This window comes from Branchiostoma belcheri, unplaced genomic scaffold (assembly GCF_001625305.1).
Source record: "Branchiostoma belcheri isolate BF01 breed outbred unplaced genomic scaffold, Haploidv18h27 scaffold36, whole genome shotgun sequence".
Classification (NCBI taxonomy): Eukaryota; Metazoa; Chordata; class Leptocardii; order Amphioxiformes; family Branchiostomatidae; genus Branchiostoma; species Branchiostoma belcheri.
Window position 1 is genome coordinate 1,957,216 of NW_017803976.1, and position 22,639 is coordinate 1,979,854.

General features: G+C 41.0%; 1 protein-coding gene across 1 annotated transcript; it reads right to left on the reverse strand.

Annotated features, from left to right (window-relative positions):
- Window positions 1–1,269: 1,269 nt before the first annotated feature.
- LOC109475986 lies at window positions 1,270–20,642 on the reverse strand. Its single transcript, XM_019776794.1, has 10 exons — window positions 20,575–20,642; window positions 7,355–8,718; window positions 6,923–7,102; window positions 5,838–6,017; window positions 5,409–5,603; window positions 4,998–5,182; window positions 4,752–4,841; window positions 4,130–4,347; window positions 2,219–2,356; window positions 1,270–1,429 (listed from the first exon to the last, which is right to left on the reverse strand). Exons 1-10 carry the CDS (start codon window positions 20,640–20,642, stop codon window positions 1,270–1,272), a joined length of 2,778 nt encoding a protein of 925 aa, XP_019632353.1.
- Window positions 20,643–22,639: the final 1,997 nt, after the last annotated feature.

Here is a 22,639-nt window from a genome sequence, read left to right on the forward strand (position 1 = left end):
AGATGGCTTCTCTATCAGGTCCTTTTTTTAGATATGTGCCAGTCTAGTTGGACTGCCCATGTCTTTACCATTTATGTTCTACTTTCATGATGTACATGCATTGTAGATCAGTGCTTGTTTGTGTATATACAGTTACTGCACTTCACTTGACTCCAGCCAGCAATTTGCTATCCGCACTAAAGCATCGCGCCTCAGACGACTTGTGAACACTAACAAGCACTTTGTCATCATCATCATCAAGTAATTTGTATCGAACAGGAAGCCTTCTTTAACCCATCAATAGTATCATATCATCAGTAAAAGAGATAAGGCTGCTACACTTGCTTGCAGTAGCCACACACTCAAGACTTACACGTTTACTTGCTTGTGGCAGCTATATAAAGTTCATTCACCTTCATGCCCTATTGGACTTCAACCGCACATCACGTACAGGCGGAAGTTCAACTGCAGTACCAAGGGAAGCTGCCGGGAGGCCCACAATTGACCTTTTAAAAAGTAAGCACATGTCACAATTCGTATATAGTGTTTAGTTATGCTGACTAGTATATGTAGAAACACAGATAATAATACCTAGTAGATACATAGAGGTAAAAATCCATTAAAAACGTGCATCTTGGTTATAATACATGACTAATTAATAAATGCCTCTATCGGGGTTGATTATAATATTTTTCTACTATTACATACCGTTTTGTTGACTACGTAGAACATTGTTTAAAATTTGATCCAGTGTACAAATCGTCCGGAACATGTCAGTGGGTTGCAACGAATATTCTTCCAATAGCTATCTACAAGTCTCTCACTTTCTTGACATATTGTACTATTATATACCATATACACTAATATCCTAGCTATATCAACTTCTTTGATGCACTTATAGCCAACAAGAGGAGGCCCACTCGTATCAAAGTTCATTTCATCACAATTTGATGCGGAATAACCTTGTGGTATTCTATTTGTTATACCCAGCTCAGAAAACACGCAATTCAATACAAAATGCATGTGCCGGGAATTGAGCATATTTGGCGTCCCATAAACAAAAAAATTGTAAAAATTCCAACGTCCAAATCTGGTACTAGTATTCGAATGTTCAAAACGAAACGCATTCGATTTATTATATGGAACATTTGGAATTCCGTGTGATAACCGTTAGAACCCCATGTGGGTGATACGGCTAGTTATCACACGGGACCGTTGGAACACCCATATCGAACATTATCGCTGCCCAGGTATAACATAATGTAAATTATGCTGTAGATTTTCCAAAATTCAAACTGCTGTATGTTTGGGTGCTGTTTCAGTGGCGGGGGCTGTTATAGCGTACTCGGGTCCGTAGAAGGCCAGTTGCTTGTCCAGGTCGAGCTCCAAGATGCGGAAGGACGGCCGCTCGGAGGGCTGCCAACGCCAACACTGCAGCATCAGATCGTACCTGTGAGAAAAAGCGAAAAAGCGATGTCTAGTGATCTTCGTATGAACTGCAGTGGTCCTAAATTGTAAGTCATGGCCATATCGGAATTCATAAAATGTATATTACCAGGAATAAAAAAATGTTCTATGATGCTCCAGTTTTTAAGATTAAATTTAAAGTTGCACGCATGTATTGCCGCATAATAACGTAGTGCCGCACAATACATCAGGCATGTGTGTTTTCTGATGAACTGAATATAAGGCCACAGCAAGTAAATTTTATGGATGACATACCTCACAGACTCCAAATCTAATGCGAACGGGCGAAAAAAACGAGGCGGGCCAAAAAAAAAAGGTTCCTAGATTTCAAAATTTTGACTCAATCATTGTAAAAATGGTTTTGATTCAGTGGGAACATCACATATAGTACACAGCCAGCATCACATATCACTGCATCAAAGTAAGAAACAAAACATAAAATCAGAGCCTTTTCTTGCCTCCTCTCTTCATAGTTATCTGCCATCCACCTTCCGGCATGGCAACAGATATCTTTGCCCATTTACGGTATGGTGCGTGACCACTATCAGAGGGTAACAAAATTTCTTGTTTTTTTTGTTGTTTAAATCAGGCGAAAGTTAATGCGCGCGCTGATGTCATCCATAAAAATTACTTGCTTTGGGCTAACGTGAAAATTCACTAATGGATTTTCATGATACAGTAGTAGGTTTTTACCTTTTGTTTGTTTTGTTGGTAGAGTTTGAAGAAGTCTTGTCCGTTTGCTCGCAATTATGGTGCAAAAAAACAGACTTACATGCCAGGAGGGCAGCCCTCCGGTTTGGCCATCCTGAATCCAGCCTGCAGGCGATCTTTCAGATGGGCTATTGCCACGTCAGGGTAAGGCTCGCCCCCTAGCGTACTGATCTCGTACAGCACTATCCCGAAGGACCACCTGTTGGGGGGGGGATGTCAGGACATGTTAACGGGAATCAATGATATAATGGGAGATATCGCCGACTCGAGCAACTGGATATGCTTTTGGAAACGGTCGGACGTTTCAACTAGTATTCACTGACGAAAGCTAGTGGATACTAGCTGAAACACCTGACCGTTTCCAAAATCATATCCAGTTGCTCGAGTAACTGCTTTTTGGCGTATCTTAGTACCTGGATGTCTAACCTTCACCGACGTCATTGGAGACATCGTTTCTGGGTAGAGAGCTCCGATCCGATAGAATCGTCGATTCTACCGGTAGAAATCCCGATCGGAGTCTGTCAGCAGAAGGACCGGAGTCTCTTTTGGCAGTGATCTCAATTGAAATCTCTGCTGGTGCGCAATCTGCGATTCATGTTCAGTATCATACATGTGCAGTGCCATTAAAATACATTTTCTGGTATTGTGACATTAGAACAGACTATCTAAATAATATCAGTAGTTACCAGTAATGTAATTGAATGTTTAACCCTCAACAGTACACCTTCCCGGACTGATTAATCTGTACACCTGGGGTCCGCGCGGACCCCAGAGCAGTTTTTTGCTAATTTTTAGAAATTATCAACATGCTACCAGCTCAATTGTTTTGCAAACTGATGTGGGAACCTCTGTGTCCACATTGCAAACAAATATCATACATTTTGAACTTTTTCTATTTTTTGGTGAAGAAAAGAAGACAAGAAGAAATACCCGATTTTTAAACCCATTTCAGACTGAAGGGGCTTTTGAGGCCCAACTTTGATCTCAGATAGCGGCTAAACGTCTTGCGCTAGAAGTATCAAATTTGGAGACCTTTCCTAAAATGTCTATGGAAAAAAGTTCATATTAGTTTGATACTAGTTAGTTGATGTTTTTTTGTGTTGCCATGGCAACGGGTTTCTATTTTTCAAAATAGAAGTAATTTTGGTTTAAACATAAAAATTTTCAGAGTTTTATATTAAATTACACTTCTTTTCCAACATTAATAACATCTTACATAATTAAATATAAGTTAAATCATTTAATATGCATAGAATATGCTAATTTGATGACGTCATTGGTCAAAATCCAATATGGCGGACTATATTATTAGCTCTGACGTAATATGACGTCATAATTACACCAAAGTTATTAAAATTTAATTCTATTACTACACCATTCTCTGAAAACTTGGTAGACATAAGATGAGTGCATAAAAACATATAAAAACGGAAATAATGTAATGTATAAGAACGCCAGTGTATCCATTATGATCGAAAGCCGGCTGGGGTCCGCGCGGACCCCAAAAGAAAATCAGATATAATATTTTTTTATAAATGGTAGAAACGGAGTTTTCTGCACTGTATTGAGAGACAACTTTGTGGGTGACAATTACCTAAAATTTCAGAAAAAAATCTATAGAAACAAAAAAGATACTACAGAATATATAGTGCTGGGGTCCGCGCGGACCCCAGGTGTACTGTTTAGGGTTAACTTCTAGGGTATGTTGGGCAATGTAAAGTTATAGCAATAGACCTCATCCTCTCAGGTTAGTTCCACCGGCAGATCAGAGGTCCCCATTAGAGTTTCTCAGATGACTCCAGTCGGGATCACCCAGGGATATACTCTACTCACACATGTGTGGTGTGGGGTTAGAGTTAGGATTTGGGCACGAGAGTAATACTGCAGATTGTCGAGTGTTACTCACTCATCGCTGTGTTAGAATTTGAGTAGCACGGTTACATTGCAGGTTTTATACCATAAGACTACTCACACATCGCTCTGTGAGGTGTAGGCTTTCCCATCCTCCAGCCGCTCCGGCGCCATCCACTTCCAGGGCACCCTCTGGAGCCGGTCCTGCCGACGGTACCCTCGGGTGTAGATGTCGTCTGCCAGCCCGAAGTCGGAGATCTTCACCTTCAGCTCCTCACCGACCAGCACGTTCCGGGCCGCCAGGTCACCGTGGATGTAACGGGACCGGGAGATGTGATCCTGAAACATGAACATCCACAGAAATGTCATGATACATTTCATCAATCTAGCCTAAGATACAGCCAACTGGCAAGGACATTACTAAACGTATAACGGGGCGAATGTGGAGTGCCTTTTATATCACTAGTTAAAAATGCAGATCATATACTCGTACATGGATTATTAAAGTCTTTCCAGGCTCATAGCAAACTGCCGGGCAACCCGGTACATTAAAGGCATCTGGTGCATCTGCAGCACTTTGTGCATCTGCAGCACTTTGTACATCTGCAGCACCTAGTGCATCTGCAGCACCTGGTACATCTGCAGCACCTAGTACATCTTCAGCACATGGCACATCTGCAGCACCTAGTACATCTGCAATACCTGGTACACTGCAGCACCGGGTACTTGTTACCTGTACTTACCATGCCTCTAGCGATCTGCCGGGCCACCTGGTACATCTGTTTCACCTCGAAGTTGTAGATGTCGTCCCGAGGTTGGTCATATATCTCTTCCTGTAGAAAAACAATTTAGTATTAAAGTTGATTAAAGTTAGATTTTGCAAATACATCGTGCGTAAACTTTTTAGAAAGTCAAATGTTCATTTAAAAAAAGACTACATTCCTTTGCTTACTTACCGTCTTCCAGAATACGACATCAAGATGGCTCACCTGTCGGCATTTCCTTAAGAAGTTCTTCAGGTCCCCGTACGGCATGAACTCCGTGATGAGATACAGATGGTCTCGTACCACCGTGCAGCATGCGACCAGACCCAGAACGTTGTCTTGAACCCCCAGCTCCACCACTGCACGGATCTCCTGCAGAAAACTCAGCCGGTCTTCCTCACTGGCGTTGTCTGCGGATGGGCAGGGTGGGAAAATCAAAGTGGCGTAAAATAAGTCAGAAATGGTTACAAATGGCAAAAGAACTATGGAAAATTCAGTTACAAATAAAAAAAAACTGGTAATCAAATGCCGGCGTTTATCTAGGGGCTTTTGAGAAACAGGTCTTTGTTAATTTGTAACATTGTCAATCGATCTCTCCCTCTTTCACCACACACACACACACACACACACACGTACGTTTCAAAGTTTTGACGACGACATCCTCCGTCTCGTCGCCAGTTGTCAGGGTTGCCCGGTAAGCGAAGCCGAACGCCCCGCTACCGATCCTCTCTCCAAGCGTCACCCGGCTGGGGTCGACCTCAAACCCCGGCAACTCTGGCCGAATAGGAACCAGCGGGACCGCCGCTAACTCTTGCAGTCTTCTGTTGTGGACTGTAGAAAAACATGGCATATGAACATTGGGGGTAAAATATTTCATCTCTAAAATGTCTGGTACAGTTAAAATTGCCCAGACAAGATCCTAAGGCGTCAAGTTGGGGACATCCTGCAATTGTGGAGAAATTTGTTTCCTTTCCCACCAGACCGACAAGAAGTGCCAGAACACATGTAAACAAATTTAAACTCCGAACCTACTGTCCTTCTGAGGTAAGACTATATTTAACTCACTTATTACATCATCTGGTAGAAAGGAGTCGATCTGTACTGGGCTGTCTTCTCTTTCCTTCCTCCTCCGTCTTAGGAAGACCGTTAAGACGACAGCTGCCACGATCAGCGCTGCGATGATACCGGCACTGCTACCGGCGGCGATGATGGCTTCCAAGGGCGATTGACTCTGCTGTTCAGGTACTGTGTGTGATAAAACAAATTTTCAGCTTGCTTTTTTTCTGGCACCAGAGTGGTGATGACGACACTGACTGTGGCCATGCTGTAACAAGGAACTCCGTTTACCTGAATGTCGGTTCGTCCAGTGATGTTATTTCATTCCTTCAATAGCTGTGATGGAATGGCAAATGCATATATATCTGTATCTTGAAGGTCCAGTTGGTCTTAGAGACGTTTACATATTTTTTTAAACTTAGTCAATGATGAAAACATAGAATGCCGACGAGGTAACTCACATATTTGGCAAGTCGGAATCTCTCGTCCCCAACTCCCGTCCTCATGGCAGGTGGCCAAAGACCTCCCTACAAGCTCGTACCCAGGGTTGCAAGAGAACGAAATGTTGTTCCCAAAACAGTAACCGTCGGTGGCATTCACCACGCCGTTCGTGATTTCTAATGTTTTATCACAGCAGATACCTGAAAATGTATAGCGTTTTAATGAGCAGTGTTAAAGGCTCTAAAATTAACAACAGTACATTATTTGGTATACTCTTCTTTCAGATGACAGGAAATGATAAACAAAGAAAGTCGAAAAAACAGAAAGGTAACATTTGCAAAGGAAATGCTGTTTACCTTCACATGGTCTAGCCTAACAAACTGCTGCTTTGTTGATTCTTACTAAATCACATTCATATACTAGTATATCATGGCAGGATTTGTGGGAGGACCAGCTCCTCCAGCTCTGTATCGCTCCATAATGTAACCAAACACCACAGGATGTCTGCTGAAGCACCAGTTACCATGGTGACAGACGTCTGGACCAGGTCATTGATCTTATATGTTTTGCGAAGACGGAGAAACAGATCAAAACTATATGCTTTCCTTCTGCAAAGTTAGACATAAAATGTTATTTCGGTAACGTTAACTCACGTTGGCAAGTCGGAAAGTTTCGGTCCCATCCTCTGTCTTGGCAGATCGCGAAGGATTCGGAGTTGCCGACAAGCTCATATCCGGTGTCACAAGAAAACTGGACGGCGTTTCCATAGCAGTAGCTGTCGTTCCCATTGACTTGGCCGTTCAATATCCGTATGGCACTGTCACAGCAGATCTCTGTGAATTAAAACATGAAAATAAATGCTGAGTTTGTTTATTTTCTTTATATCGATATCAATATCACAGCTGTTCTTTCATTCAAGATTCAAGGAAAAAAGGATTTGCAATAAAGTCAACTATTCATACAAAGACCTGTGACTGTAAGGAAGCTGATATCATACATTCACATTACTATCATGAGAACCCCTGCTAATTGTCCTCAATTTCGTACATTCACTTATGCTTCTGGAATGCAAACAGACATCTTACCTTTGCCACAGTATGGGCCAGTCCAGCCGTCTTTGCAATCACAGGTACCCTCTGCCGGAGCGCAGTAACCGCGGCCGTGACACACCGTGTTTGTCCCGACGTGTTCCAATGCGACACCTTCCATGTGACTAGGGGAGCTACAGGTAGGGTTCCCATGAATTGTATTACGCAGACTTACCAAAGTCATTTGACCCTGCAATATACAGTCACACCGCCAGGGGTTCCCATATATAGCAAGGGTCATCAGAGGAGGAAGACTTGTGATGCCAGCAGGCAGCATCTGTATGCTATTGCTAGACAGGTTTAACTTGGTCAGCCTGGTAAGATTGGAGAAAACTGTGGCTGGAAGAATCTCGATGCGATTGTTAGACAGGTCCAGTATTTGAACGCTAGTTTGAGTTGAAAATATCTCGTTGGTTAGATTCTGTATATCGTTGTTCTGGAGATAAAGCTCCTCCAGGCTGACGAGATGTGAGAAGACTCCGTCAGGGAGAACGCTGATGTTGTTGTTCTGCAGAGCAAGCTCCTCCAGGCTGGTGAGATGTGAAAAGACTTCGTCAGGGAGAACGCGGATGTTGTTGTTCTCCAGATAAAGCACCTTCAGGCTGGTGAGATGTGAGAAGACACCGTCAGGGAGAACGCTGATGTCGTTGTTCTGCAGATAAAGCCGCCTCAGGCTGGTGAGATGTGAGAAGACTCCGTCAGGGAGAACGCGGATGTTGTTGTTCTGCAGATAAAGCCCCTCCAGGCTGGTGAGATGTGAGAAGACTCCGTCAGGGAGAACGCTGATGTTGTTGTTCTGCAGATAAAGCCACCTCAGACTGGTGAGATGTGAGAAGACTCCGTCAGGGAGAACGCTGATGTCGTTGTTCTGTAGATAAAGCGCCACCAGGCTGGTGAGATGTGAGAAGACTCCGTCAGGGAGAACGCTGATGTCGTTGTTCTGTAGATAAAGCCCCACCAGGCTGGTGAGATTTGAGAAGACTCCGTCAGGGAGAACGCTGATGTCGTTGTTCTGCAGATAAAGCCACTCCAGGATGGCGAGATGTGAGAAGACTACGCCAGGTAGAATACGGATGCCATTACTTTGCAGATGAAGCCGTTCCAGGCTGGTGAGAGCTGAGAAAGACGCATCAGTCAGGTTCTGGATGCTGTTGGACTGCAGGTAAAGAATAGTTGTCTCCAATGGTATGTTGGCGGGAACGTCTTTGAATCCCTTTTCGGCACAGCTAGCCCACCCGCCAATAGTACACCAACATTTCTCCGGACAGGCCGAGGCAGTCGTGATGACCCACAGGAGACCGAGGACACCGACTGCAGCAGATCGGCACGTCACGCGGCACATCTGCATGCTGCTGCTACTGCTGCAGGTATAACAAGAGTTCCGCACATCATACCTTCCTTCGCCAAATGTTGTAAACCCTTCCGGGGTAAATTATACATCTTTGCTCATTGATTTCGCAAATAAGAGCCTCATTTGCATGGATTATATAAGTTGATCATATTCTCCAACAAAAAAGGCTATTCTAGCACTTCCTCTTAAATTATGCAAATGAGGTCATGATTTAAATAAATAATGTTTATTGATGTTCACCTTCACTTAACTTCCAAGTATGAAATTCCCAGCAGTTACTTCTATGAAATTATAGCAATTTTCCCATTAACTATGCAAATTACATCTTTATTAACATAATCTATATCTTCAGATGTTGCTCGTACATATGTCACAAGTGTTTCATAGTCCTTTTATCGAACAATTTAGAAAGCAAATATAATATACAATACAAAGGTATATATAATTTACTTATTAATTATGCAAATTAGCTCATGATTTGCATATTTTTTTATCTAATTATGTCAAGTAACACTTCAGCAACCTACATACCAAAAACCACGACAATCCGTCAACCGGTTCTTGAGTTATCCTCCTTCGAAGATTTTCGTACAAATGCGTCTGTAGTTTTAGAGCAAGCTGCTAGGGAAACCAAACTCATTTAACTTCTTCCCTAGCCAAAGAGCTATTTACCAGCCAAAATTCATGACCCTAGCATGTCCAGATCATGAGATATCAAAACCGGAAGTTCTACTACAGTACCAACAAAAGTCGCCAAGACCTACCCACCTACCAAGTTTCATGACAATGCATTTAATCAAAGCTTCTTGAGTTGTGCTGTTTAAAACAAACAAACAAACACTTGAACAGACAGACGGACAATCATCATCATTTAGACGGACAAACGGTACTGAAAACATAACATTCTTTGCGAAGGTAATAACACCCGGTGTGAGCACGTCCGCAGAACGTACTGCACATGCGCGAAACCAGAACTGTTCACGGTTTTCGTTGGATTTTTGATCAACGTCAATTTTTATAGCCGACGTTAATTTTAATTCCCCCCCCCCCTAAAAAAAAGAAAGAAAGAAATTCCGCTTCCTGTAACTTTGACCGAGAGTGCCGCAAATCGTAAGATCGATGTAAACCCGTAACGCGAAATATGAGCACAAGAAACAGGACAATTGCTGTTCCACTAATTTAGTGCTGTTTAGCGCAGGAAAAACTAGCCGCTTCTTGACACAGGCCTCTGATGCAATTTAAAGGCGACAAAACAAGAAATATCGTGGATAAGGAAATCTGTTTGAGATTTACGTCACGAAAAACAAGGAAACGGAGGTAAGGGCTGCTGCTGACACGAGAATCGTGCTGAAATGAGGAAGCATCGTAGCAACAACAGACTTCAAATCGTTGACAGAATCAGAAATGACGTCGTCTTATCATCTGTATGAAACCTGTACACACAGGTAAAGCCGCTGCTTGATACAGGCATCTGATGCGGCAAGGCGGCAAAACAAGAAATGTCCTGGATAAGGAAATCTGTTTGAGACTTACTACCTGACTGATATATACTACCATTTTTTTTTTAAGTTAAAATCTTTATTCAAATCAATATATACAATATACAAAACCCATTCTGTGTACAATTCTGGTACTACTATGGCACTACTCTGTCTACAATATTCTTTTTGATGGACATACAATCATATCTACGGTACTTTAACATGTCCCGAATAAAAAGCGGTCAGCAGTCTATTTGAAGTGGCTTAAAGAAACGGAACATATTTTGAGCTGTTGTTGAGATTTACATAGTACATTCTCCTGAAAGTTTATCAATCCAGTTCTGTAATAATTGTACATGTGATTCGGTATTTGTTAATGTTTTTCGATCTTAAATTTTTCCATACATTCTCTGACAAATAAATTAAAACAATCTATTCTGTTGTAGTAATTTTTATCTTTGTATAATGCCCAACTCTTAAAAATTACATGTAGTGCTATGGCTATGGTATGATTTGCGATTCTGTCTATATATGTATTTCTTGAAATTCCCAGTATACATGTTTTAAAGTCCATATCAATATCAGTTATACTACTTAACAAATTTTTTACCCTTTCCCAGAAGCTGTTTACTCTTTTACATCTAAAGAACATGTGTTCGTCGTCTTCTATTTTCATACATATCATACATAAAGGTGAATTTATTATTTTCCATTTGAAAAGATTTTTGTTGTTCGGGAGTATTCTGTGCAAAAGTTTGAACATGAAATTTGATAGTTTTCTTTCTGTTGTGAGATTGACCGTTCTGTCTTTCCACGGGATTTGAAAGACTGCTGGATCAATTTGAAATTTATTTGTCCAAATATTTTCCACCTGTGATTTCTGAATTTTGTCTGAAATTATCATCTTGTAAAGATATTTACAAGTGTATTTGGTAAAATCAAAATTTTGCACCGTTACCGGTCTTGACTCATGTTCTCTTTTCAACAGCAATAGCCAGCTTTTGGGAATAGCGTTTTTTATCATGTAAATTTCGCTTAGCCAGTTAGTACGATCTTGTAATTTGTTGAGTATACAATTCTCATTTATACAGAGGTTGTCGTCCAGCAAGTCATCTATGTATATGATATTTGAGTGTATCCATTTTTTGAAAAACAAAGATCTTCTTTTTTGTTGTCCTTGTGTATTTACAATAAATCGTGATCCCCACAATATGTGGCTTTTAACCTCATGTGCAGTCTCAGGTTCTGACACATCTCCTCCTCCTGCCTTGTGCCAACCTAAAATGACATGTTGATAGAATAGTGGTATAGTCTCCATGTTTGGACAGTTCAATCTATTTCTAAAATGCATTTTTATAATTAGAAATTTTCTCCCAAGCTATTAAGGTACAAACTTGGGAGGAGTTTCCAGTCACCAGAAGTGCCGTCCATCAAACGACGAATTAAACCAGCGTGTAGAGCTTGTATTTGTGATCTAACATCCAACATGTTTACTCCACCATTCTCGTAGTCTGATATCATTACAGATCGTTTTATCTTATCTCTTTTTCCAGACCAAAGAAAGTTGTAAAACAAACTATTGAGTTTAAGGATCGTTTCTTCAGGGACAACAAGTGTAGTGGCACGGTAAATGATTTGTGACATTATCAGTGTTTTCAACACTGTCACTTCCATAAAAGGTTAAGTTTTCTTATTTTTCCATATATACAACATATTCTCTAATTTTTTTTACTTTTTCATCCCAATTCTTTTCATTACACTCTATCTTGTTATGTCCAAAGTATATACCTAGCGATTTAATAGGTTTGTTCGGAAAAGCAATTCCCCCTATTTCCTTTTTCCTAAATTTCCAACATCCCCACCCATATAGCTTGTGTTTTTCGGATGTTAAGCTCAGGTCCTGCTATTTTGCTGAATAATTGTAATGATTCAATAACTATGTATACAGACTTTTCATTCCCTAGCAATAGCGTAGTGTCATCTGCTACTTGTGATGTTTTCACTTCTTTTTCATCCTTACCGTCTGTTATAGTAATTCCCACAATATCTTTTTTTTGATTTATATAAAGTGCTAAAATTTCTGCTACGAAAAGAAATAATAATGCTGATAGAGGGCACCCTTGTCGTACGCCTCTTTGTAAAAGAAAGAACTCTGACAGCCATCCATTGTTACTTACTGCACTGCTACATTTGTTATAAATAGTTCTTACCCATTTTATGTAAGTATCTCCAAAATTGTATCTATTCAGCACCTTGAACAAAAAGTTCCATTCTATAGAATCATATGCCTTTTTGAAATCTAAAAATAACAGTATACCGGGACTATTGACTTTCTCCGTGTACGTCATAATATCTAAAAGTAGTCTTATGTTTTGAGTAATACAGCGTCCCTTTATATATGCTGTTTGGTTTTCATTTATATGTTTTGGCAAAAGAGGTTTTAATCTATTTGCGAGTACATGGGTTAATATTTTGAAGTCAACATTCAACAAACTTACAGGTCTCCAATTATCTAGGTTATCTTCCTCACCGCCCTTATGTAGCAGCTTGAGAATAGCCTTCTTATGTGATAACGACAATTCTCCTTTTTCCAATCCTTCCTTAATTGAATTTAACACTAATTGGCCTATAATGTCCCAAAAGTTTTGATAAAATTCAACGGTTAAGCCATCTGACCCCGGACTTTTATCAGGTTTTCATTTGTGTAAGAGCTTTTATAAATTCACTGTCAGTAAGTGTTTTATTTAAATGTGCATTTTCGTCTTCAGACAGGGTATCCGGTATGTTAATTCCTTCTAAAAAATGTCTGCCTCTTCGTCGGCCACCTGTTTAGATCTATACAAGTCTTCGTAGAATTCTTTGCAGTGTTGTAGTATCCCAGCTGTGTTTGTAAACAATTCCTTATTGGGTCCCGTTAACTTTGTGATGGTGTGCTTTTTACCATTACTCCGTTCTAGGTTTAAAAAAAGCTTTGTGGATTTTTCACCTTGCTCATAGTATCTAGTCCTTGATCGTATCCTTGCCCCAGTTGCTTTATCTTCATAAAATTTATCAAGTTGTTCCTTTGCCTGGTTATATCTTGTAATAATATCATCATAAGAATCTGTTTCTCCATTTATTTTTGTTTCAAGAACTGCAATATTTTCTTCGAGAGATCTAAGACATTTTGAACGACAAAGCGCTTTTCTTTTACTGTATTGTATTGTTCTTTCTTTTATGATTTTTTTACATAAATCCCAGTGCGTTCTATGGTCATACTGTTTACATCTCCCCTGCATACTTTTTATCGTTTGTGTTAAAAGCTTTCTATAGTTCATGTCCTTACACAAACTATTGTTAAATCTCCACAGTCCTGGCCCTTTTTCGGCTTGTTTTGTGGTGATCTTTAGCATTACCGCTTGATGATCGGTGCGTACAGCAGGTCTAATGTCCGCACTGATCACTCTATTTCCAAACGATTTTTGGATCAGAAAGTAATCTAATCGACATGCCACCATGGGGTTATTTCTTCTCCAGGTGTATTGTCGTTTGCTGGGAAATGTCTCTCTCCATACATTCGTATACGTTAAAAATGTTACATATGTCTACAATTATTGTTCCTGGCTCATTGTTATATGTGTTATGAGCAGTGGGGGGAGTTCTGTCCTTCTCCTTGTCTAGGATAGTATTCCAGTCCCCGCCTATAACTAACTTGTGTATGTTCATTTCGTGTAACCAAGTAATCAATTCTTTAAAGAAACAAGTTCTTTTAGATGGCTCATTTGGTGCATATATATTAATTAGTGTGAACATTTCGTCTTTGATTTTACAGTTTACCAGGGTTTTTCTACCTACATTATCATTACTGACTTCTAGTTCAGTAACAGATATCCGGGGATTAAATAGTATACTAACTCCTCTACTTAGGTTTGTTCCGAAATTATGGTAACATTTTCCTCCCCACTCCCTGTTAACTAACTGTATCATATCGCTGGTAAAGTGTGTCTCTTGAAGTAAAACTATGTCTGCTTTTTGTCTACCATTTCTTAGCACATTTTCGTCATCCTTTGATAATTGAAGAGTTTAAAATAGCTTCAAAACAAGTTACGTGAGGAGTCCCTTTATCTCCGTGACATCGCATTTTTACCTCAAAGATATCTGTATGCTATGGGGTAGGATTTAGTTAACTTACTACATGAAAAGAATGACCAGAAAATAGACTTTGCTACCCAGATTTGCCACCCTGAAATTGCATTGCATGCCTTAAAAGTCGTAGTCATGTTCGTCTTACAATTTTAGTTGCAACAAGCTAAGCCGTCTTCCATCGAGTGTGTCAAGGGCCATACGGGCTCTTTCACAGGCTCGTAGGGGTGTTGGATACATCGATACCCGGCATAGGCTTGTGCATTTTATATGAACTCTAGGGTAACTTGAGGTAGGTTTAGGTCTTCGTCATGTCAAGAAAAAACAGAAGTCGAACTTGCTAAACAAATACGTAGACCAGAACCTGTCTACAGTCTCAGAAATGACGACGTCATTTTCTTTGAATTCGTTCCTTCATTCTGTTTGACCGTAGGAAAGGTCATTTGTCTTCATGTTTTGTTTGATGTTTAACAGCGTCTCTCAAGAAATTGGAATGTAAGAAAGTCAATGTTAACTGTAAGATACTTTCCCCCGATAGTATGTGTTATGTCAAGAAGAGGAACAGAAATTGTGCTCTGCTATTATGTGTTATGTCAAAAAGAGGAACAGAAATTGTGCTCTGAGTATGTCCGGCAAGACATCCGGTGATAAGAGCAGTCGCCGTGACGACTTCCTACAAGTTTGGGGGATAGTCCCCGACAGGGTACAAGTATATCGGGGGAATGCGTCGTGTTGTACGACACATCCCCGACAGGGTACAAGTATATCGGGGGAATGCGTCGTGTTGTACGACACATCCCCGACAGGGTACAAGTATATCGGGGGAATGCGCGTGTTGTACGACACATCCTCGACAGGGTACAAGTATATCGGGAGAATGCGTCGTGTTGTACGACATTTTTCCGACAGGGTATATCAGGGAATGCGTGGTGTTGTACGACACATCCCCGACAGGGTACAAGTATATCGGGGGAATGTGTCGTGTTGTTCGACACATCCCCGACAGAGTATGTTGGGAGTAATGAGTTATTATTCGAACAGGTAGCGCCGGATGCCGAAAAGTTAGTACCCAGAAGAATTAAGCTTACGGAAACGAAATTCCTGATACAGGCATCTGATGCTATTTTAAGGCGGCAAAACAAGAAATATCGTGGATAAGGAAATCTGTTTCAGATTTACTTCACGAAAAACAAGGAAACGGAGGTAAGGGCTGCTGCTGACACGAGAATCGTGTTGAAATGAGGAAGCATCGTAGCAACAACAGACTTCAAATCGTTGACAGAATCAGAAATGACGTCGTCTTATCATCTGTATGAAACCTGTACACACAGGTAAAGCCGCTGCTTGATACAGGCATCTGATGCGGCAAGGCGGCAAAACAAGAAATGTCCTGGATAAGGAAATCTGTTTGAGACTTACTGATATTTACTACCATTTCTTAGCACATTTTCGTCATCCTTTAATACTTGAAGCGTTTAAAATAGCTTCAAAACAGGTAATGTGAGGGGTCCCTTTATTATTTTGGTACCACACATAGATAGCTAGTACAAACCTACGATACAAAACAAGTCCGTTTTCCCTGAGCTACATTTCATGTTTGCCTCACAGATATCTGTATGCTATATATTGGATAGGATTGATTCAACTTACTACATGAAAAGTTTGACCAGAAAATTGACTTTGCCACCCAGATTTGCCACCCTGAAATTGCATTGCATGCCTTAAAAGTCGTAGTCATGTTCGTCTTACAATTTTTGTTGCAACAAGCCAACCTGTCTTCCATCTAGTCTTTTAAGGGCCATACGGGCTCTTTCACAGGCTCGTGGGGTGTTGGACACATCGATATCCGGCATAGGCTTGTACACTGTATATGAACTCTAGGGTAGCTTGAGGTAGGTTTAGTTCTCTGTCATGTCAAGAAAAAACAAAAGTCGAACTTGTTAAACAAATACGTAGGCCAGAACCTGTCTAGTCTCAGAAATGGCGACGCAGTTTTCTTCGAATTCGTTCCTTCATTCTGTTTGACCGTAGGAAAGGTCATTTGTCTCCATGTTTTGTTTGATATTTAACAGCGTCTCTCAAGAAATTGGAATGTAAGAAAGTCAATGTTAACTGTATACGTAAGATACTTTCCCCCGATAGTATGTGTTATGTCAAGAAGAGAAACAGAAATTTTGCTCTGAGTATGTCCGGCAAGAAATTCGGTGATAAGAGCAGTCGCCGTGACGACTTCCTACAAGTTTGGAGATAGTCCCCGACAGGGTACAACTATATCGGGGAATGTGTCGTGTTGTCGTGAGGCATCTGATGCAATTTCAAGGCGGCAAAACAAGAAATGTCCTGGATAAGGAAATCTGTTTGATATTGACTGATATTTACTACCATTTCTTTGCACATTTTCGCCATCCTTTAGGTAGCTAGTACAAACCTACGATACGAAACAAGTCCGTTTTCCCTGAGCTACATTTCATTTTTGCCTCACGGATATCTGTATGCTATATATTGGATAGGTTTGATTCAACTTACTACATGAAAAGAATGACCAGAAAATAGACTTTGCCACCCAGATTTGCCACCCTAAAATTGCATTGCATGCCTTAAAAGTCGTAGTCATGTTCGTCTTACAATTTTTGTTGCAACAAGCTAACCTGTCTTTCATCGAGTGTGTCATGGGCCATACGGGCTCTTTCACAGGCTCGTAGGGGTGTTGGATGCATCGATATCCGACATAGGCTTGTACGCTTTATATGAACTCTAGGGTAACTTGAGGTAGGTTTAGTTCTTCGTCATGTCAAGTAAAAACAGAAGTCGAACTTGTTAAACAAATACGTAGACCAGAACTTGTCTACAGTCTCAAAAATGACGACGTAGTTTTCTTCGAATTCGTTCCTTCATTCTGTTTGACCGTAGGAAAGGTCATTTGTCTCCATGTTTTGTTTGATGTTTTACAGCGTCTCTCAAGAAATTGGAATGTAAGAAAATGTTAACTGCCAGGAAACGTACATTGGGAAAACAGAGAGGTCTCTAAAAGCCAGGTTTCAAGAACATACACGGCCTAGCTCTGCCAGTTCAGAGGTGTCTCAACATCCACACATCCACATAGAGTCACCCGGACATTTTGTTTCACTTGACACTGTAAGGATTTTAGACACTGGACAAGACTATTTCTTGAGAGGGGTGAAGGTCGGAAGCCATATACATCAGGGCCCATCAACCTTCATTGAACCGCGACGGGGGCCGACATCGTCTACCAGATACCTTTGACCCAGTGTTGACGTCACACTTCAAAGAACCCACGTGACAAGCTTCACTGGGTCAATCTACTGAGGAAGACCAGAGTGACTGTTCGAAAGCTCTAGGTGAGAGAATTTTTGTGTTGGACCAAAAGTTTTAACTTTAAACATGTAACTACCAACACAGATGAACTTTCATGATAGACTTCAAATCGTTGACAGAATCAGAAATGACGTCGTCTTATATTATAAGTTATAATCTGTAGGAAACCAGTACACACACGGGAAAAGCCGCTGCTTGTTACAGGCATCTGATGAAATTTCAAGGCGGTAAAACAAGAAATGTCCTGGATAAGGAAATCTGTTTGAGACTTACTGATATTTACTACCATTTCTTAGCACATTTTCGTCATCCTTCAATACTTGAAGCGTTTAAAATAGCTTCAAAACAGGTCATGTGAGGGGTCCCTTTATTATTTTGGTACCACCAATAGATACAGTAGCTAGTACAAACCTACGATACAAAACAAGCCCGTTTTCCCTGAGCTACATTTCATTTTTGCCTCACAGATATCTGTATGCTATATATTGGATAGGATTGATTCAACTTATTACATGAAAAGAATGACCAGAAAAATTAAATTGACTTTGCCGCCCAGATTTACCACTCTAAAATTGCATTGCATGCCTTAAATGTTGTAGTCATGTTCGTCTTTCAATTTTTGTTGCAACAAGCTAACCTGTCTTCTATCAAGTGTGTCAAGGGCCATACGGGCTCTTTCACAGGCTCGTGGGGTGTTGGACACATCGATATCCGGTATAGGCTTGTACACTTTATATGAACTCTAGGGTAACTTGAGGTAGGTTTAGGTCTTCGTCATGTCAAGAAAAAACTAAAGTCAAACTTGTTAAACAAATACGTAGACCAGAACCTGTCTACAGAAATGACGACGTCATTTTCTTTGAATTCGTTCCTTCATTCTGTTTGACCGTAGGAAAGGTCATTTGTCTTCATGTTTTGTTTGATGTTTAACAGCGTCTCTCAAGAAGTTGGAATGTAAGAAAGTCAATGTTACCTGTAAGATACTTTCCCCCGATAGTATGTGTTATGTCAAGAATAGGAACAGAAATTGTGCTCTGCTATTATGTGATATGTCAAAAAGAGGAACAGAAATTGTGCTCTGAGTATGTCCGGCAAGACATCCGGTGATAAGAGCAGTCGCCGTGACGACTTCCTACAAGTTTGGGGGATAGTCCCCGACAGGGTACAAGTATATCGGGGGAATGCGTCGTGTTGTACGACACATCCCCGACAGGGTACAAGTATATCGGGGGAATGCGTCGTGTTGTACGACACATCCCCGACAGAGTATGTTGGGAGTAATGAGGCATGATTTGAACAGGTAGCGCCGGATGCCGAAAAGTTAGTATCCAGATGAATTAAGCTCACGGAAACGAAATTCTTGATACAGGCACCTGGTGCAAATTCAACGTGGCAAAACAAGAAATATTCTGGATAAGGAAATCTGTTTGAGATTTACTTCACGAAAAACAAGGAAACGGAGGTAAGGGCTGCTGCTGACACGAGAATCGTGCTGAAATGAGGAAGCATCGTAGCAACAACAGACTTCAAATCGTTGACAGAATCAGAAATGACGTCGTCTTATCTAGCCTCCTGTGCAGGTCCCGCGGCGGTGGGGAAGAGTTTTTAACGTGTTATTTTAATATAGCCGGCCATCCTACATAGCTGCCGAGAGAAGGTTCCATTCCGTCCGTGGAAGGATTGGAGTCCACAGGAGGCTAGTCTTATCATCTGTAGGAAACCCGTACACACAGGTAAAGCCGCTTCTTGATACAGGCATCTGATGCGGCAAGGCGGCAAAACAACCGTGGATAAGGAAATCTGTTTGAGACTTACTGATATTTACTACCATTTCTTAGCACATTTTCGTCATCCTTTAATACTTGAAGCGTTTAAAATAGCTTCAAAACAGGTAATGTGAGGGGTCCCATTATTATTTTGGTACCACATATAGATAGCTAGTACAAACCTACGATACAAAACAAGTCCGTTTTCCCTGAGCTACATTGCATTTTTGCCTGAGATACATTTCATTTTCAACTTACTACATGAAAAGAATGACCAGAAAATAGACTTTGCCACCCAGATTTGCCACCCTGAAATTGCATTGCATGCCTTAAATGTCGTAGTCATGTTCGTCTTACAATTTTTGTTGCAACAAGCCAACATGTCTTCCATCGAGTGTGTCAAGGGCCATACGGGCTCTTTCACAGGCTCGTAGGGTGTTGGATACATCGATATCCGGTATAGGCTTGTACACTTTATATGAACTCTAGGGTAGCTTGAGGTAGGTTTATTTCTCTGTCATGTCAAGAAAAAAACAGAAGTTAAACTTGTTAAACAAATACGTAGACCAGAACCTGTCTAGTCTCAGAAATGGCGACGTAGTTTTCTTCGAATTCGTTCCTTCATTCTGTTTGACCGTAGGAAAGGTCATTTGTCTCCATGTTTTGTTTGATGTTTAACAGCATCTCTCAAGAAATTGGAATGTAAGAAAGTCAATGTTAACTGTAAGATACTTTCCCCCGATAGTATGTGTTATGTCAAGAAGAGGAACAGAAATTTTGCTCTGCTATTATGTGTTATGTCAAAAAGAGGAACAGAAATTGTGATCTGAGTATGTCCGGCAAGACATCCGGTGATAAGAGCAGTCGCCGTGACGACTTCCTACACGTTTGGGGGATAGTCCCCGACAGGGTACAAGTATATCGGGGGAATGCGTCGTGTTGTACGACACATCCTCGACAGGGTACAACTATATCGGGAGAATGCGTCGTGTTGTACGACATTTTTCCGACAGGGTATATCGGGGAATTTTCAACTTACTACATGAAAAGAATGACCAGAAAATAGACTTTGCCACCCAGATTTGCCACCCTGAAATTGCATTGCATGCCTTAAAAGTCGTTGTCATGTTCGTCTTACAATTTTTGTTGCAACAAGCTAACCTGTCTTCCATCGAGTGTGTCATGGGCCATACGGGCTCTTTCACAGGCTCGTAGGGTGTTGGATACATCGATATCCGGTATAGGCTTGTACACTTTATATGAACTCTAGGGTAGCTTGAGGTAGGTTTAGTTCTCTGTCATGTCAAGAAAAAACAAAAGTCGAACTTGTTAAACAAATACGTAGGCCAGAACCTGTCTAGTCTCAGAAATGGCGACGCAGTTTTCTTCGAATTCGTTCCTTCATTCTGTTTGAGTCTTTGACCGTACGAGAAAAGGTCATTTGTCTCCATGTTTAACAGCGACGTCTCTCAAGGAATTGGAATGTAAGAAAATCAATGTTAACTGTAAGATACTTTCCCCAGATAGTATGTGTTATGTCAAGAAGAGGAACAGAAATTGTGCTCTGCTATTTTGTGTTATGTCAAAATGAGGAACAGAAATTGTGCCCTGATGAGTATGTCCGGCAAGACATCCGGTGATAAGAGCAGTCGCCGTGACTTCCTACAAGTTTGGGGGATAGGGTACAACTGAAAATGGGCAAAGAGGTCTGTTGCCATGCCAGAACGTGGATGGCAGATAACTAAGAAGAGTTTCAACGTTTTGTTTCTTACTTTGATGTAGTGATATGTAATGCTGGCTGTGCACGTGTATATGTGATGTTTCGTCCGTATCAAAACCATTTGTACAATGATTGAATCAAAATTTTAAATTGTATGAACCTTTTTTTTCCGGCCCGCCTTGTTTTTTTTCGCCGGCTCGCATTAGATTTGGAATCTGCGGAAGATGTAATCCATAAAATTTGCTTGCTGTGGCCTAATGGCTACTTTTCTTCCATTTTCCACCACCTACAACACAACCAGGGTCACTCTTTCAATCTCGAGTCCACGGATATCTTATTACCGGGATGTCCTGCCTGTGGACTAAGATGTTGGGAGTTCGAAACCAGCTGATGTCGCTCACCCGACATGCACGCTACTGTTTAGGGTCGCAGTCCTTCGGACGGGACGTTAAGCTGTGATCCACTGTTCATTGCGCTTGTCGAATAAAAAAGAGCTAGGGGAATTTCCCCGATACAATGAACCTGTAAATACTAGTATTTACAGGTACTGTACATAGTCTTCTCTGTCACGACCAGTGGAAGATCAGCTGTTCAATGTGCTAAACTGGTTCGAGATCATTTTCACGTCTACTATTAGTACGTAAAATGCCGGGAAGCAAAGACATGGCACGATAGGTGTTCAGAATACAAGGGCAATGAACATGGCTTAAAAAACAAAAATATCTACTCACTTTTACTGCTGCTGTTGCTCAGGCCCACCAAAGTACCGCACACTGTCCATTGCAAGGAAGTAGACAAGTCGGCAGAACTGAAGCTTATCTGTGAACTTGGTCTGTAATTTTTATAACTTTCAGCACTGGCCGGAATTTCCTGGTAGAGTCATGACTCATTCTGCATGACTTCAACAGTATATATATATATATAACCCAAGTGCGTGGGAGGCGTCTCGCCAAGCTTGAGTCGGCTGTTTTTAATTATCATTAATATTGGATGTTTTCCAACATACTGGTCAGAAACCTTGTTGTAAACCAGCCGTTTAGGGCAGACACCACATTTGCGTTGCACAGTAGAGGCCTGAAAATGGGAACGATTGTAGTGCCTTTTAAAATCCTTTTTTCTCTCGAAAATTTTGGACCATTTTGGAGATTTTTGGGCTGGAAGGCACAGATAGGGTCTAAACTTTCCTACTTTGGTCAAGTTTTGTTTATTTCACCAGTTTAGTGGGCGTAGTGAGAGATGTGAGTGGTTAGGTCTTGTCTGGCCAGGCGGATGGATACCATGGAAAATGTAGGTCAAAGTAACGTTGAGGTTTTGGTACTATCATCAGCTGTGGCGGGAATTTGAGATGGTCGACCCCCAGTTTCCTTTCTATTTTTGGGAATCAGACCCTTGTGGCTACCTGGAGCAGAAAAATTTTTGAGATTGAAGTATAGGCAAGTACTTTCATGAGGACTTTTAATAGTGTATTTAAGCATGTGTTCCTATGGCCAAATCTAATAGTACTGT